This window comes from Oncorhynchus nerka, linkage group LG14 (assembly GCF_034236695.1).
Source record: "Oncorhynchus nerka isolate Pitt River linkage group LG14, Oner_Uvic_2.0, whole genome shotgun sequence".
Lineage (NCBI taxonomy): Eukaryota > Metazoa > Chordata > Actinopteri > Salmoniformes > Salmonidae > Oncorhynchus > Oncorhynchus nerka.
Genome location: NC_088409.1, coordinates 78,417,457 through 78,436,663, shown reverse-complemented (window position 1 = coordinate 78,436,663; position 19,207 = coordinate 78,417,457). Strand labels below are relative to the sequence as shown.

Genomic DNA, 19,207 nt, shown 5'->3' with positions numbered 1-19,207 from the left:
CAGTCAACTAGCTAGGTAGATAGCTGATTCTGGCTAGCCACAGCAGTCAACTAGCTAGGTAGATAGCTGATTCTGGCTAGCCACAGCAGTCAACTAGCTAGGTAGATAGCTGTTTCTGGCTAGCCACAGCAGTCAACTAGCTAGGTAGATAGCTGATTCTGGCTAGCCACAGCAGTCAACTAGCTAGGTAGATAGCTGATTCTGGCTAGCCACAGCAGTCAACTAGCTAGGTAGATAGCTGTTTCTGGCTAGCCACAGCAGTCAACTAGGTCGGTAGCATTTTCTGGCTAGCCACAGCAGTCAACTAGCTAGGTAGGTGGCTGTTTCTGGCTAGCCACAGCAGTCAACTAGGTCGGTAGCATTTTCTGGCTAGCCACAGCAGTCATCTAGCTAGGTAGGTAGATGCTTTGCTTTCTAGCACATTCCCTCATTTGTAAACTATTAACAAGCTACCTCGTATTCTTGTCAAACTGTCAACAGAGTAGCTAGATATGCCAAATAGCATTCTAAAAACAAATCTGATTTCATCGATTTGTATCTGACTTCAAACCACCTACGAATGGGATTTGAAATGTGGCTTGAAATATCCGATTCCATTTGCTTTTTGGCTGTTCAGATTGCTGGAAAAATAACATTTGAATCCGATATGCAAAAAAATAGGACTTGAGTGACTTCAACCTGCCAATGTGAACCCCCCCCTCTTAGCTTTCTCAGCTGTGGTAACTGCCTCCACAGGACTCCAGGACCTCCAGAAGATTCTAGTAGTCTGGGAGAAGGAGAGAGTGAGGAGTTACTGTATATCTCCAGCTGTCCTGCTTTGTCAGCTGTGACACAAGTGACCAGAACACTCCTGAAGCTTCATTTTGGTTTAGAACAATATCAGCCCAGTTTTATTTTACACCAGATCCATGCCACACTGACATATGACACACAGTACTGAAGATCCAGTTTAAAACACCACAATCATCAGTCCTAGGCAGTGTTCCTGTTTCTACACAGGTAGAAACACTTACGAATTTGTAAGTGTGTAAGATTCTGTTCAATCTCTTTGCAATCTCAATCTCTTCAAAACATGTCATGGGAAATTCTTAATCATCACACACTCCTGAGTGGGCTCCTGAGTGGCGCAGCAGTCTAAGGCACTGCATCTCAGTGCTAGAGGTGTCACTACATCTCAGTGCTAGAGGTGTCACTACAGACACCCTGGTTCGAATCCAGGCTGTATCACAACCGGCCATGATTGGGAGTCCCATAGGGCGGCGCACAATTGGCCTACCATTGTCCAGGTTTGGCCGTCATTGTAAATAAGAATTTGTTCTTAACTGACTTGCCTAGTTAAATAAAAATACACATATAGCTAAAATTTCACATGGGAAAACTGTCCTCAATTTTTATTTAACTAGGCAAGTCAGTTAAGAACAAATTCTTATTTACAATGACAGCCTATGAACAGTGGGTTAACTGCCTTGTTCAGGTGCAGAACGACAGATGTTTACCTTGTCAGCTCAGGGATTCAATATAGCAACCTTTCGGTTACTGGCCCAACGCTCTAACAACTAGCCTACCTGCCTCCCCAATAACAGCACAGTACTGGAAAAATACGTTGTAGCTGTCTGTGATCACAAATTTGCTGGTTTATCATTGACTTGAACCCTTAATACTCAAGTTAAACATTAAGGGCCCTGACTGATTAGGACATGAGCAGGCAGAGAGCATACCAGGAGGCTGTTGGCTCCACAGAGATGGAGATCAGAGATGAGAGATTGAGGTAGTAAGGAGGGCAAGAGCAGATCCCCCGACCCACTAGCCATCAAAACAGATGTGCTGTAAGCTGACTAACTATCTGACTGTAAATCTTCCAAGTTCTTCTTTGTTGCACTGTGCTGTAACTATACATACATGACCTTTGTTCTCATTCAGGGATTCACCTCCCACACATTTTTTCACTGTGACCCACCTAAAGCGTTTTGAAGTGTCTTGTTATTCACCAAGTAAACAAATACATTGTTTCTTGTCAGAGGCCATGCAACATAAAGGGTCTAGCAATTTTGGAATCACTGCTTTGAATTGTTAACAGGTGACTCAACGTCTCTATTTTAATGCCATTAGGTCATGATGACATTACAAATGTTGACAAATTCTCATGAGTAGATCAATCTTAGAATGGTAAAGGAGGAACATTCTTGTTTTTCTAATCCATAAAATATGGAACATTTTACAAACAGAAATGGCTACTGTGGAGATCTAAATCTAATTTAGTCTTATTTCCAAACGAGTCAAGATTATTTATTTGGGACAGGAACTCTTCCATAAAGCCGTTATCAGTTCCTGTCCTTGGCTGATAAAGATTGCCTCTGTGTGCTTGTGTGTATTTGAGGGCGTAGTGGAGGGCTTTTTTCCTTACAGCCTTGAAAAACGATTGTAAATTATGTGTTGGGCAGAGCAAGTCATATGCTCAACGGCCACAGTTCCTGAAACATAATAGTATTGACACCTCGTGGAAAAAAGTGGGAAAGAGGGGGAAAAGGATAGAGAGAGAGAGAGAAACAGAAATGGAGAGAGAGGGAGGGGAGTAGGGAGAGTGGGCGTGTAGAAACAACTATCACTTCATATGGAAACTGGTCTGTCTTTTTCACTTTTTCTCTCTTTTTCTTTCTTTCGCCATCTGTAGTGTGTTGATTTGATTGTTTTCAGTCTCACTCAGTAGTGCTTTATGAGGGATTATTGTCAATTTAGTACTATTGTGCATCAATGGTAGTGTTTTTTTAGAGTATATAGCTAAAGAGGTAACTGGCCTAGTTGGCCCCTGATATCTGACCGTAAAGCTGCCTCTGTGGGTCACAGGTCAGCAGCCTAAAATAGACTCAGGCACCCTATCCCTCATGGGCTCTGGCCAAAAGTAGAGCGTTATATAGGGAATAGGATGCCATTTCAGGTGCACAACCCCTACTTTTATACTATGTTTTGGAATGGCAGATGAATAGAATCTGGCACCACATGAGGCCCTCTCCCTGTGCCTGTGAAATATCACGTTGTTCTCGTAGTGACGTGTACATGAACAAAGACACAAATTGATCCATGCACTGAGAACCGGGAGAATATGGTGGAACTGTGACTAGTACACGTTTTTTAGCAGGCAGGGAAATGTGCGACTTAAATAGCACGTTCATTTGCATTGTTTCGTTGCCAGATCAGCTGTTTGTGCAATAGCTGTTTCACTTGCAGTTGATCACATTTATACAACCATTTTATTTGTGTACTAATGTGACAACGATCTTGTTTCTTAAACGTGGCATGACATTTGAGGATTGATTAAAAATATGAATATAAAAAGAACAAAGCGGATATGCAGAAATAAATATTGATACACTGACGTTACCGGGTATGTGGATACATTATAGAGGGCTGTAAATATCAAGGGATGAATTAACATTCTTTCCCTTCCTCCGATTGTGTCCACTTCCTGTCTCTCAATCTCCGTACAGCGTCACTCCCTGTCCTTGTTGAGTGTCTTCATTGCCAACTACGTCAATCTTTTAACAGACGTCATAAAGAATATATATATATTTTTTTTACATAAAAAATAAGGGACACTTTATAATTAATTCATTGAATTGACGGGAGGGGAAATGGGACTCTCTCTCTCTCTCTCTCTCTATTCACTGACCTTATTGTACCAGTAGATGGCAGTACATTCTCACAAAAAATAGGGACAAGAGGACAAAATAACAGTAATACAAAAATATGTTTACAACAATCGTCCCCAAACATTGGGAGCAGAGTCAACTTTGTTGAGGGTAGCGGGCATTAGTGCCACGAAGGACCAGTTTCTCTCTAATCACCTGAAATCTAGGCAACTTGGCCCAGAGGGCTCTGAGGAGGACTATGTCAGTGCTGTTCTATAGAGCCAATCAGTGTGAATGTGATTAGAATTTCATTAAACACAGCAAGTTGCCTGATGCCAGAACCCTCTGGGTTAATTACCCATTACTGTAAAAATTCTAGGTGAGTTGCATTGGGCTTTGAGAGTGTATGAAATCCAATGTCTTTGAATTCTGTCTGTATCTGCCTCCCTTACAGAGCATTAAAGTATTCCCAGAGTTAAGGCTCTTCTCCAGGACTCCTGTCCTCCGGGATTTGGCTCCTCCTCCTCTCCTGCCCATGTAGGGAGATTTTTCCCAGCTGTTTTGGAGAGGGGAGCTTTCCTATGGAAAACACAGGGAGGGCAGATCACAGCATGCCAGTCAGAGCTTCATCTCAACACACACATTTAACAAAAACCTGGTTATTCTCTGCGCTCTGCCAACTACTCTGGTTCCCACCATAGTTCACAAATTGAACTATACCTGTATACTGGCAAATCACATACATAGAGAACATTTAATGAGCATGTGCTGTGATCTTTGTATTTGGTGATAGTTAAGCCAGGGTTATTGTGATAATCGGTGTGCCCTTGAGCAGGGCATTTAACCCTAAACCTTAACCCTGCACCATTGAGAGCATCTTGACTGGCTGCATCAACGCTTGGTATGGCAAATACTACAGAGGGCCGAGAGGAAGGCCCCAAATTGTATCCAGCCACCCAAGTCATAGACTGTTCTCTCTGCTACAGTACGGCAAGCGGTAAGTCTGGAACCAACAGGACCCAGGACCCCCAACCAGCCACCTCTTCCTTCCATTCTATTGCCCAAGACGAGTGAACAATCTTGGCCAATAGAATCACTTGACAATAAAATTGATTACCTTCCTATCATGGAATTGCCATCAACAGGGCTGTCGTAACTGCAATATTCTCTGCTTTTCTGAAACATGGCTTTTGGCCAAGATACCCCCCATGGCTATCCAACTTGATGGATTCTCCATTCACTGAGTGGACAGGACAGTGAAGTCTGGGAAATCGAGAGTGGGAGGGTTTTGCCTCTTCATCAACAACAAATGGTGTGCCGACTCGAGCGCAGTGGAATTCTTGACCCATCGTTCACCCGTCTTGGACTACCTGATGCTCTAATGCCGACCCATCTACTTCCTGAGGGAGTTTTCAGATATTATTGTGACTGTTGTATACATTCCATCTCAGGACAAGAAAAAGAACAAGCTGGCACTTAACAAACCGCATGAGGCTATAAACAAGCAGTAAAACTTGCACCCGGAGGCTGCTTTCCTTGTTGACACGTGATGCCCAACTTCCATCAACACGTCTCCTTTGCTACCACTGTTACTCTACCCACAAGCAAGCATACAAGGCCCTCCTTGTCCCCCATTCGGCAAATCAGATTATGACTCTGTACTCCTGCTTCCTGTTACAAACAGAAGCTCAAACAGGAAGTACTCATTGCGTTGAGAAATGGAATCAGAATCAGAATCAGAGATTATGCTACAGGACTGCTTTGCTAGCGTTGAATGGAATACGTTCCGAGACTCCACCGATAGCATTGATGAGCTAACCACCTCCGTCACCGGCTTCATTAGGAAATGCATCTGCAACGTTGTCCCCACAATAAAGATACGCTGCTTCCCCAATAGACAGCCCTGGATTAACACAGAGGTTGGCACTAAAGGACAGGGCTGCCACACACAGGGCTATCATAGACAACCCTGAGGCTACGGCTGAGGACAGGAACAAGTACAAGAAATCCCGCTACGAACTCCGCAGAGTCATCAAACGAGCAAAACAACAATATAGGAATAAGGTGGAATCATATTACACAGGCTTCAACGCCCGCCGCACACGGCTTACTGTCCATTAATCAGGTCAACACGTGCAATGCCGTGGAACCGGATGATATTCCAGGGCAAGATCTCAGAGCATGCTCAGAACAGCTGGCAGGTCATTTTCAACCTCTCCTTGTCCCAGTCTGTAATCCCCATCCACATTTTAAAATGACTACCATATTTTCTGTTCCCAAGAACTCTAAGGCAACATGCCAGAATGACTACCGCCCTGTAGCACTCACATCAGTAATCATTAAGTGTTTTGAAAGGCTGGTTATGGCACACATCAACTCGGTCATCCCAGACACCAAGGACCCACCCCAACAGGTCCATAGACGACACAATCTCAAATGCTCTCCACACTGCCCTCACCCACCTAGATAAGACGAATACCTATCTGAGAATGCTGTTCATTGACTACAGCTCAGCGTTCAACAGCATTGTCGCCTCCAATCTAGTAACCAAGCTTAGGACCCTGGGACTGAACACCTTCCTCTGCAACTGGATCCTGGACTTCCTGACAGGCCGACACCAGGTGGTGAGGGTAGGCAACATCACCTCCGCCACCCTGACCCTCAACAACTGGGCTCCACAGGTGTGTGTGCTTAGTCCACTTTTGTACTTCCTGTTCACCCACTACTTTGTGGCTACGCATGACTCCAACACCATCATTAAGTATGCCAACGAAACAACGGTGGTAGGCCTGATCACTGACGACAGTGAGACAGCCTATTGGGAAGAGGTCAGAGACCTGACAGTGTGGTACCAAGACAACAATGTCTCCCTCAACGTGAGCAAGACAAAAGAGTTGATCGTGGACCACAGGAAAAGGAGGGCTGAGCACACCCCCATTCACATTGATGGGGCTATAGTGGAGCTGGTTGAGAGCTTCCAGTTCCTCGTGTTCAAATCCCTAAGGACTTAAAATGGTCCAAACACACCAACACAGAAGTGAAGAGAGCAAGACAATGCCTATTCTCCCCCAGGAGGCTGAAAATGTTTGGCATGGGACCTCAGATCCTCAAAAAGTTATACAGCTGCACTATTGAGAGCATCCTGACTGGTTGCATCACCGCTTGTTATGGCAATTGTTCGGCATCCGAATACAGGGCACTACAGAGAGTATTGAGTTTTTTTGTGCTTGCCAGTTAGCTATAGTTACATGTCTATAGTTAGCTAGCAGTCTATGGTTAGCTAGCTTATTAGCAGCCAACGGCTAGCGGTTTCTTACTGGTGATAAAAACAGATGATTGCCATAATTTTTTCGAGACAATACTGAATTATGTAATGTAACAAATTGAACCTTGTAAACATTTGTGGTAATTCATGGTAACTGCATAAACAATTCATTTAGACTCGCCGTTTATTTGAAACAGGCGTTTATTTGCTGAAATGTGGGCCGTTGCCCCACGGAAGTTAAAAGACGACCTGGAACGCGACCACTCTGTCAAACACCATGCAGAAAGAAGTCATTTACGTAGCTCTTCAGAATACACGGAACCCACTGTGTGTTCATTGAAGTGACAGAGCTACCAATGTAAAGGTCGTATATTAACTGTTCTATTAGTTCGCTGTTCAAACTCGACTAAACCTACCAAGCCGTGCCAACGACGAGGAATGGATATTGTGCCAGTCAAAGGTGGAAGGATGGTTCAAAGTAATTAACTATCGGACGGGGACAGTGTAGGTGGCGCAGCGATGGACAAGGACGCACTCCACCAGTGCGAACTCATCCAGAATATGATCGAGATCTCCATCTCCAGTTTACAAGGACTCCGAACCAAATGCGCAGCATTGAGCGACCTCACTCAGCAAGAAATACGCACTTTGGAGGTACAGTATGGGTAGCATAGGCATAACATACACTTTGACTGCTATCATAATAAAGTTCAGCTTGTTGGTGTGTGTGTGTGTGTGTGTGTGTGTGTGTGCGTGCGTGCGAGGGAGAGTGAGTGATGGTGGAAAATGTAAATGTTTGTGTGTTGTTCTCATGATATAGGCTACTAGATTGTTTTTTTTTATATATACAAAACGATAGACTAGACATTGCAGGCTCCACGTTCTTAAAATAAATACAAATAATACAGTAATCTCGTGCATGTAGGCCTGGCCTATAGATGAACTGTCCTTGATGTGCTGTAGGCCTATAGTAGGTATATTGTATTTAGGTTCAACTTCCTTGTTCCTTCCATGCCCATAATCAATAACAGTTTCATGGCCGAAGGCAACACTCAACATGCCACACATCAAAACAGCCTAACAATCAAAGTTTCAACCAATGTGTTAAAACTGTTTATTACAGATTATAAACTAATAATGAACAGTTTATGAACTTTTAGAACTGTAAGACAGAAACATATTGATGAAAGGAAATGGGTTACAATGAAGGATATGCCTGGCTGTTATCAGGCAAAGTGTGTGTGATATTCTCACACATCTGCCCCCTCAATGAATCCTGTCAGTTTCACTTCTCCCTCAAGTCAGTCTGTCCCTCAAGCAACCAACAATGCACATCTCTACTCCTCACTAAAGGAACATTGAGTAGCCACTTCCACCGCGATCCATTCCCATTGTTAATCAACTAGGTATTACAAACGGAGCAACGTCCTTATAATGTAAAGCCCTTTAGGATCATACATACTGTACATAGAGACGCCAACTGTCATTATCATTGTAAGTTATTTTGTACATAATGTTTCTGCCACCGTATCTTATGACCGAAAAGAGCTTCTAGATATCAGGACAGCGATTACTACTACATCCTGGAGGAATACTTTTTATTCAACGAGTCGGAGAGGAAGAATTTACTTCAGACGCCCGACAAGGCCCTCATCCCCGTAATTCACAGGAGAAAGAGATGGAGGAATCGTGTACGAAGATCCGGGTGCCTTGTTAGGATCCTTCGCCGAGAGGGTAATCTACCTTTACCATCGGTCCTATTAGCCAACAAACAATCAATTGATGATAAAATAGACAAACTACGATCATGTATGTCCCACCAATGGGACATTAAAAGCTGTTATATCTTATGTTTCACCAAGTTGTGGCTGAACGACGACATGAATAACATACAGCTGGCGGGTTTGAAGCTTTTTCGGCAGGATAGAACAGCGGCCTCTGATAAGACAAGGGGTGGCGGTGTAACGGCTTTCGTTGGTGGTAGGAAGAGTGGACCAAAGCGCAGCGTGGAAAGTGTTCATGATTCTTTTATTTCCAAAAATACTCAAACAACATTTTTTTAAATGAAAGCGCACAGCACTGGGTTGTGTTGGCGAACTGGGGATACCGTGCGTAGAGCTGGCGCAGGATATCCTGGGCCGAAGAGACCAGAGACCGGAGACCAGGAGCGCTGAGCCGACACAATCCATCCTGGCTGAATGCCCACTCTAGCACGGCAAATGCGGGGAGCTGGAACAGAGCGCACCGGGCTGTGAATGCGCAATGGAGACACTGTGCGCATCACCGCATAACAAGGTGCCTGACCGGTCACACGCTCCCCACGGTAAGCACTGGGAGTTGGCTTAGGTCTAAACCCTGACTCCGCCAATCACCCCGTGTGCCCCCCCAAAACATTTTTTGGAGCTGTCTCTCGTGCTACTGTCGTTGTCTTAACTCCTCGTATCGTCGCCGTTCCTCTCTTGCTGCCTCCGCCTGCTTCCATGGCAGGGTCTTGTCCCCTGCCATTACCTCCTCCCAGGTCCAGGATGTCCTCCACTCCCGTTTCTCCCGGGCCCAGGATCCCTGCTCCTTCTGGCCACGCTGCTTGGTCCTTTGATGGTGGGATCTTCTGTAACGGCTCTCGTTGGTGGTAGGAAGAGTGGACCAAAGCGCAGCATGGAAAGTGTTCATGATTTTTTTATTTAAAAAAATACTCAAACAAAATAACAAAAAAATGAAAGCGCACAGTTCTGTCAGGCAGAAACACTAAACAGAAAACAAGATCCCACAAAACCCAAAAGGAAAATGACAACTTATATGTGATCCCCAATCAGAGACAATGATAGACAGCTGCCTCTGACTGGGAACCACACCCGGCCAAAAACAAAGAAATAGAAAACATAGACTTTCCTACCCGAGTCACACCCTGACCTAACCAAACATAGAGAATAAAAAGGATCTCTAAGGTCAGGTCGTGACAGGCGGTCTATGTATATTTGTAAACAACAGCTGGTGCATGAAATCTAAGGAAGTCTCAAGGTTTTGCTTGCTTGAGGTAGAGTATCTCATGATGATAAGCTGTAGACCACATTTTTTGCTAAGAGAGTTTTCATCTGTATTTTTCGTAGCTGTCTACATAACACCACAAACAGATGCTGGCACTAAGTCCTCACTCAATGAGCTGTATAAGGCCATAAGTAAACAGGAAGACGCTCACTCAGAGGCGGCACTCCTTGTGGCCAGGGACTTTAATGCAGGAAAATTCAAATCTGTTTTACCTAATTTCTACCAGCATGTTAAATGTGCAACCAGAGGGAAAAAAACTCTAGACCACCTTTACTCCACACACATAGACGTGTACAAAGCTCTCCCTCGCCCTCCATTTGGCAAATCTGACCATAATTCTATCCTCATGATTCCTGCTTACAAGCAAAAACTAAAGCAGGAAGCACCAGTGACTCGGTCAACAAGAAAGTGGTGAGATGAAGCAGATGCTAAGCTACAGGACTGTTTTTATAGCACAGACTGGAATATGTTCCGGGATTCTTCCGATGGCATTGAGGAGTACACCACATCCGCCACTGGCTTCATCAATAAGTGCATCGATGACGTCGTCCCAACAGTGACGTACATACCTCAACCAGAAGCCATGGATTACAAGCGACATCCGCACTGAGCTAAAGGGTAGAGCTGCTGCTTTCAAGGAGCGGGACTCTAACCCGGAAGCTTATAAGAAATCTCATGCCCTCTGACGAACCATCAAAGTGTCAATACAGGACTAAGATTGAATCGTACTTCACCGGCACCGAAGCTTGTCGAATGTGGCAGTACTATTACAGACTATAAAGGGAAGCACAGTCGCGAGCTGCTCAGTGACACGAGCCTACCAGATGAGCTAAATTACTTCTATGCTCGCTTCGAGGCAAGCAACACTGAAGTATGCATGATAGCATCAGCTGTTCTGGACGACTGTCTTATCACGCTCTCCTCAGCCGATGTGAGTAAGACCTTTAAACAGGCCAACGTTCACAAGGCTGCAGGGCCAGATGGTTACCAGGATGTGTACTCCGACCATGGGCTGACCAACTGGCAAGTGTCTTCACTGACATTTTCAACCTGTCTCTGTCTGAGTCTGTAATACTAACATGTTTCAAGCAGACCACCATAGTCCCTGTGCCCAAGAGAACACTAAGGTAACCTGCCTAAATGACTACCAACCCGTAGGACTCACTTCTGTAGCTCACATCAACACCATTATCCCAGAAACCCTAGACCCACTCCAATTTGCATACCGTCCAACAGATCCACAGATTGCAATATCTATTGCACTCCACACTGCCCTTTCACACCTGGACAAAAGGAATACCTATGTGAGAATGCTATTCATTGACTACAGCTCAGCGTTCAACACCATAGGGCCCTCAAAACTCATCAAAGGAGATGATTGTGGACTACAGGAAAAGGAGGACCGAGCACGCCCCCCATTCTCATCGAAGGACCTGTAGTGGAGCAGGTTGAGAGCTTCAAGTTCCTTGGTGTCCACATCACCAACAAACTAACATGGTCCAAGCACACCAAGACAGTCGTGAAGAGGGCACGACAAAACCTATTCCCCCTCTGGAGACTGAAAAGATTTGGCATGCGTCCTCAGTTCCTCAAAAGGTTCTACAGCTGCACCATCGAGAGCATCCTGACTGGTTGCATCACTGCCTGATATGTCAACGGCTCAGCCTCCGACCGCAAGGCACTACATCTAATCAAATGGCTACCCAGACTATTTGCATTGCCCCCCTATTTTTCACGGCTGCTACTCTCTCTTTATTATCTATGCATAGTCACGTTAATAACTCTACCTACATGTACATAAACTCAGCAAAAAAAGAATCGTCCTCTCACTGTCAACTGCGTTTATTTTCAGCAAACTTAACATGTGTAAATATTTGTATGAACATAACAACTGAGACATAAACTGAACAAGTTCCACAGACATATGACGAACAGAAATGGAATAATGTGTCCCTGAACAAAGGGGGAGTCAAAATAAGAGTAACAGTCAGTATCTGGTGTGACTACCAGCTGCATTAAGTATTGCAGTGCATCTCCTCCTCATGGACTGCACCAGATTTGCCAGTTCTTGCTGTGAGATGTTACCCTACTCTTCTACCAAGGCACCTGCAAGTTCCCGCACATTTCTAGGGGGAATGGCCCTGGCCCTAGCCCTCCGATCCAACAGGTCCCAGACGTGCTCAATGGGTTTGAGATCCGGGCTCTTCGCTGGCCATGGCAGAACACTGACATTGCTGTCTTGCAGGAAATCACTCACAGAACAAGCAGTGTGGCTGGTGGCATTGTCATGCTGGAGGGTCATGTCAGGATGAGCCTCCAGGAAGTGTACCACATGAGTGAGGAGGATGTCTTCCCTGTAACGTACAGCGTTGAGAATGCCTACAATGACAACAAGTTCAGTCCGATGATGCCGTGACACAGAACATGATGGACCCTCCACCTCCAAATTGATCTCTCTCCAAAGTACAGGTCTTCGGTGTAACGCTAATTCCTTCGACGATAAACGTGAATCCGACCATCCCTCTGGTGAGACAAAACCATGACTCATCAGTGAAGAGCACTTTTTGCCAGTCCTGTCTGATCCAGCGACGGTGGTTTTGTGCCCATAGGCGACGTTGTTGCCAGTGATGTCTGGTGAGGACCTGCCTTACAACAGGCCTACAAGCCCTCAGTCCAGCCTCTCTCAACCTATTGCGGACAGTCTGAGCACTGATGGAGGGATTGTGCATTCCTGGTGTAACTCGGACAGTTGTTGCTGCCATCCTGTACCTATCCCGCAGGTGTGATGTTCGGATGTACCGATCCTGTACAGGTGTTGTTACACGTGGTCTGCCACTGCGAGGACGATCAGCTGTCCCTCCTGTCTCCCTGTAGCGCTGTCTTAGGCGTCTCACAGTACGGACATTGCAATTTATTTTCCTGGCCACATCTGCAGTCCTCATGCCTCCTTGCAGCATGCCTAAGGCACGTTCACGCAGATGAGCAGGGACCCTGGTCATCTGTCTTTTGGTGTTTTTCAGAGTCAGTAGAAAGGCCTCTTTCGTGTCCTAAGTTTTCATAACTGTGACCTTAATTGTCTACCGTCTGTAAGCTGTTAGTGTCTTAACGACTGTTCCACAGGTGCATGTTCATGAATTGTTTTTGGTTCATTGAACAAGCATGGGAAACAGTGTTTAAACCCTTTACAATGAAGATCTGTGAAGTTATTTGGATTTTTACGAATTACGAATTCAGGACCCTGAAAGACAGGGTCCTGAAAAAGGGACGCTTCTTTTTTTGCTGAGTTTCTTACCTCAATTACCTTGACTACCTGGTGCCCCTGCACATTGACTCTGTACCAGTACCCCATGTATGTAGCCTTGCTATTGCTATTTTACTGTTGCTCTTTAATTATTTGTTACTTTTATTGATTTGGGGTATTTTTTTCTTAAAACTGCATTGTTGGTTAAGGGCTTGTAAGTCAGCATTTCACTGTAACCTGTTATATTCGGCGCATGTGACAAATACATTTTGATTTGATAACATCACCTATTCTATACAGGTCATATCAGGTACACTAAATTGGCCTACTAGCCTCTCTCCCATGGGATTGTTCAATTCAAAGCGCTGGAGAAGGCCGTCTGATCTTGATTTCTCATCGCTATTAATGTAGTAGCATCTAAATTTGGACTTCTCTCCCTCCCACACATTCTCAGTGCGGGCTGTTGAAAGCTAAAGATAGAGTGAGAAACAGTGGGAGGAGAGGAAGGAAGGGGAGAAAAGGGGAATGAGGAAATAAGGGAGGAATATATGAAGAAGGAGATATCCAACATGGCTGTCTCTTATTAAAGCTGAATATCCAGGGGCTTTCTTTGAGACTGGACTGGGGGAACCAGGGAACCAGCAGACAACAACATGGTTACGAACAAAAGAGGCAGCCTAAGCCACTGCCAGGCCTTTCTCTCTTTCTCTGTATTTGTCTGTCTCTTTCCTCTCCCTCCCTCCTCTCTCCTCTCTCCCTTCTCCCCCCCTCTCTCTTTCACTCCCTTTCTCTCTTTCTCTGTATTTGTCTGTCTCTTTCCTCTCCCTCTCTCCTCTCTCCCTTCTCCCCCCCTCTCTCTTTCACTCCCTTTCTCTCTTTCTCTGTATTTGTCTGTCTCTTTCCTCTCCCTCCCTCCTCTCTCCTCTCTCCCTTCTCCCCCTCTCTCTTTCACTCCCTTTCTCTCTTTCTCTGTATTTGTCTGTCTCTTTCCTCTCCCTCCCTCCTCTCTCCTCTCTCCCTTCTCCCCCTCTCTTTCACTCCCTTTCTCTCTTTCTCTGTATTTGTCTGTCTCTTTCCTCTCCCTTCCTCCTCTCTCCTCTCTCCCTTCTCCCCCCCTCTCTTTCACTCCCTTTCTCTCTTTCTCTGTATTTGTCTGTCTCTTTACTCTCCCTCCCTCCTCTCTCCTCTCTCCCTTCTCCCCCTCTCTCTTTCACTCCCTTTCTCTCTTTCTCTGTATTTGTCTGTCTCTTCCCTCTCCCTCCCTCCTCTCTCCTCTCTCCCTTCTCCCCCTCTCTCTTTCACTCCCTTTCTCTCTTTCTCTGTATTTGTCTGTCTCTTTCCTCTCCCTCCCTCCTCTCTCCCTTCCCCCCCCCCCTCTCTTTCACTCCCTTTCCCTCTTTATTCTCTACCCCCCCTTTCATCTCGAACCCACAATAGGCCTGTCTGTCTGTATAGGGTGGTCAGGCCTGAGCTAAGTGGCTGCATGGGGAGTTGGGTTACTCAGGTCTGTCCATGTAAACGGCCTGTATTGTGTTTACATTGGATATTGGAGATGAGCAGCACTGTTCTACACTGTCATTGTCATAAAGCGATGGATAAAGGACTCTGACCACAAGGGGCAGATATTATGTCCGTCAGGACAGGTGTGTGGGGGGTTGGGATAGGCTAGACTTGAGCGTTGCTGGACACCAGATGAGGAAGAATTGGAGAGATGTTTGGTGCTGCCTGAAACATGAATCTTATGTAATTGCAGAAGTGGTGTCGTCTTTCCGACTGGTTTTCAACTTCCTCATATTAGCTGTACTGCAATTGCATAATAATAAGGTCATTATTGTGTGAAGAGGATCATTCTTGTGTACAAGATTGTCTTTGAATAGTTTGAACCAAAACACTGTCTTAGAAGATTGAGCTGTGCAGCTCGTAAACCAGGGAAGTAACCTTTTTAAAATCATGTCATTGGTCATGTAAACTGAAGTCGCTGTCCTTGTAAACTTCACAGGCCTGTGATGTTGAATGTATAGAGAGGTTAATCCTGGGTGCTACTTAGGGCTGTTATGGTGACCATATTACCACCACACCAGCAGTCACTAGTCATGACCGCAGTCAAATTCCACATAACCGTGTAGTCATGGTAACTAGGCTTCTCCAAAACTGTGCACTGGCTGATGGTCATTAGCAGCCTACCAAACTTGCTAACTGCCAGTCGCTAATGGCCTGATACTCAGGGCTCTATTGTCCCTCTAATCACTCTGACATCAATGCAAATGCAATCGAAAATCAAATCAAACACTTTATGAGAGCACATGTTGCGCAACATTTCTATAAGCTATGCAATAGGGTGGGAAAACAGAGTCTGGGTGGCCTCTGTTAAAAAAAGGAGGATCCCATCAGCTTTCTATAGGCTAGGCCTACTATATTTATTTCTCAACTTTTCTAATATTAATAAGCACATTGCTTCGCTTTACAACCGGAGTAGCCTAACTGGCTAGCATGAAAATTAACCCCGGGAAAAGTGTCTTCTTAGTGCTGTTTAAGTGCATACATATGACATGTATTTTTTCCCCCTGCTACATGTTAATGACCTATTCTCAATCAAAATTTACTTCACACATACAGTGCATTCAGAAAGTATTCAGACACCTTGACTTTTTCCACATTTTATTACGTTACAGCCTTATTCTAAAATAGATCAAATAAAAAAATGTACCTCCTCAATCTACACACAATACCCCATAATGACAAAGCAAATTGCAAAAACAGAAATACCTCATTTACATAGGTGTTCAGACCCTTTGCTATGAGACTCGAATTGAGTTCAGGTGCATCATTTTTCCATTGATCATCCTTGAGATGTTTCTACAACATGATTGTTGTCCACTTGTGGTAAATTCAATTGATTGGACCTTATTTGGAAAGGCACACACCTGTCTGTATAAGGTCCCACAGTTGACAGTGCATGTCAGAGCAAAAACTAAGCCATGTGGTCGAAGGAATGGCCTGTAGAGCTCTGAGACAGGATTGTGTCGAGGCACAGATCTGGGGAAGGGTACCAAAAAATGTCTGCAGCATAGAAGGTCCCCAAGAACACAGTGGCCTCCATCATTCTTAAATGTAAGAAGTTTGGAACCACCAAGACTCTTCCTATAACTGGTCACCTGGCCAAACTGAGCAATCGGCAGAGAAGGGCCTTGGTCAGTGAGGTGACCTTGGTCAGGGGGCATTTAACCCAACCTCTCTGGATCAGAGAGGTGAGGGGGGCTGCCGTAATCGACATCCCCGTCTTCGGCGCCCGGGGAACAGTGGGTTAACTGCCTTGCTCAGGGGCAGAACAACAGATTTTTACCATGTCAGCTCGGTGATTCGATCCAGCAACCTTTTGGTTACTGGCCCAACGCTCTAACCGCTACCACCCCAACCCGCTTGGAGTTTGCCAAAAGGAACCTAAAGGACTCTCAGACCATGAGAAACAAGATTCTCTGGTCTGATGAAACCAAGATGGAACTCTTTGGTCTGAATGCCAAGCCTCACGTCTGGAGGAAACCTAGCACCATCCTTACAGTGAAGCATGGTGGTGGCAGCATCATGCTGTGGGGATGTTTTTGAGCGGCAGGTACTGGGAGACTAGTCAGTATCGAGGGAAAGATGAACGGAGCAAAGTACAGTGAGATCATTGATGAAAACCTGCTCCAGAGTGCTCAGGACTTCAGACTGGGATGAAGGTTCACCTTCCAAGAGGACAACGACCCTAAGCACACAGCCAAGACAATGCAGGAGTGACTTTGGGACAAGTTTCTGAATGTCCTTGAGTGGCCCAACCAGGGCCTGGACTTAAACTCGATCGAACATCTCTGGAGAGACCTGAAAATAGCTGTGTAGTGATGCTTCCCATCTAACCTGACAGAGCTTGAGAGGATCTGCAGAGAAGAATGGGAGAAACTCCCCAAATACAAGGTGTGCCCAGCTTGTAGCATCATACCCAAGAACAGTCGAGGCTGTAATCGCTGCCAAAGGTGCTTCAACAAAGTACAGAGTAAAGGGTCTGAATACTAATGTAATGTGATATTTACGTTTTCTTATTTTTTTAATCAATTTGCTAAAATTTGTAAAAGCCTGTTTTTTCTTTAAGGGGTATTGTGTGTAGATTGATGAGGGAAAAATACAATTTAATCAATTTTAGAATCAGGCTGTAACTTAATAAAATATAGGAAAAGGGGTCTGAATACTTTCTGATTGCACTGTATATTATTTAGTATACAGTACCAGTCAAAAGTTTGGACACACCTACTCATTCAAGGGTTTTTCTTTACTTTGACTATTTCCTATGTTGAAGAATAATAGTGAAGACATCAAAACTATGAAATAACACATATAGAATCATGTAGTAACCAAAAAAGTGTTAAACAAACCAAAATATATTTTATATTTGAGATTCTTTAAAGTAGCCACCCTTTGCCTTGATGACAGCTTTGCACACTCTTGGCATTCTCTCAACCACCTTCATGAGCTAGTCACCTGGAATACATTTCAATTAACAGGTGTGCCTTGTAAAAAGTTAATTTGTGGAATTTCTTTCTCTTCTTAATTAATGCGTTTGAGCCAATCAGTTGTGTTCTGACAAGATAGGGGTGGAATACAGAAGATAGCCCTATTTGGTAAAAGTCCATATAATGGCAAGAACAGCTCAAATAAGCAAAGAGAAACGACAGTCCATTATTACTTTAAGACTTGAAGGTTATTCAATCCGGAAAATGTCAAGAACTTTTAAAGTTTCTTCAAGTGCAGTCGCAAAAAACATTGAGGGCTATGATGAAACTCTCTCATGGGACTCCCAATCACAGCCAGTTGTGATACAGCCTGGAATCGAACCAGGGTGACACTTCTAGCACTGAGATGCAGTGCATTAGACCACTGCGCCACTCGGGAGCCCCTAAATGGTCAGTTCGTCCATGGCCTGCATAGTTATCAGACATGTCACCCATTGAGCATGTTTGCATGTTGCGTTTAACACAGAATAGCTCAACCGCTCAACACAGAATAGCCGCATGTGCGCACTCCCCTGGAAATCTTTTGGAGAAAATGTCCTTTCTATTTTATTCAGCTTTGTTCAATTGTATTCTTCTTATACAAAATAATATCAAATAATGCCACAGGAATTATAAGCAAATCTTGTCTGCTAAAATAACTAGTGTAGCCCACAGATGTATGGCATAGCCAGATCAGGGCATAACACGAAGACAGTTTACAGTATGCTATTCTGTTCTTCTGAAATAGACTACATTTTTTTGTGATGGTGTAGGCTAAATTAAATGGATTTATTGCTCTTAATTTGACTTTTTAAAATATAGATGTTCCAAACGTCTGTATCAGTGGCTTCTAGGCTATGCGAGGAAGCAAGGAGATGATAAACGTGTTTATGTTAATTAACGGTCATTTACCTTGAGGCTGGCAGTTATTTGCATGACAATCACCGGCTGACAAAATGTCATGACCGTCACATCCCTAGTGCTACTGGCACCTTATTACAGGGCCCTGTGACTCCTGCAGTCGAAAGTTAAATCTACAGACTGACCACACCTAACTAACAGCCGTCATCTGATTTCCATACACTAACTAATAATGCCACGGTGGTCAGCTTCTACTCTGTAATCAGATCTGGCATCCCAGGGATGGACATGGCCCATATTATCTGCCCACATTGTCTGTTTCTGGGAAACCTGTCATTAAATAAACACTCATTGACCTCATAGTCCGACCCATCCCGGATCCGGTATCGTGACTACGGCTCAAGCTCATTAGCATAACGCACAATGCGAAAAAATATTCCTAAAAATATTTTACCTCCACACATTAACCTCTTCAGTCGACCCTCTACTTTTTTGAACATTCTGTTCAAAATCGCGCAACATTTCAGCGCCCTGCTACTCATGCCAGGAATATAGTATATGCATTTGCTTAGTCTGTGTGGATAGAAAACACTCAGACGTTTAAAAAACTGGTTAAATCACTGCTGTGGCTTTACCAGAACGGCAT

The 19,207-nt window shown here is 44.5% G+C and overlaps 1 protein-coding gene across 1 annotated transcript in view; it reads left to right on the top strand.

Moving 5' to 3' along the window:
• The first annotated feature begins 7,155 nt into the window (after positions 1-7,155).
• The window catches only part of LOC115141928 (kinase suppressor of Ras 1-like), a 59,642-nt gene continuing 47,590 nt past the window's right edge, over positions 7,156-19,207 (top strand). Inside the window, 1 exon segment of the mRNA XM_029681338.2 lies at positions 7,156-7,545. Within this exon segment, the coding sequence (XP_029537198.2) occupies positions 7,330-7,545 (216 nt within the window). The 5' untranslated portion in view covers positions 7,156-7,329.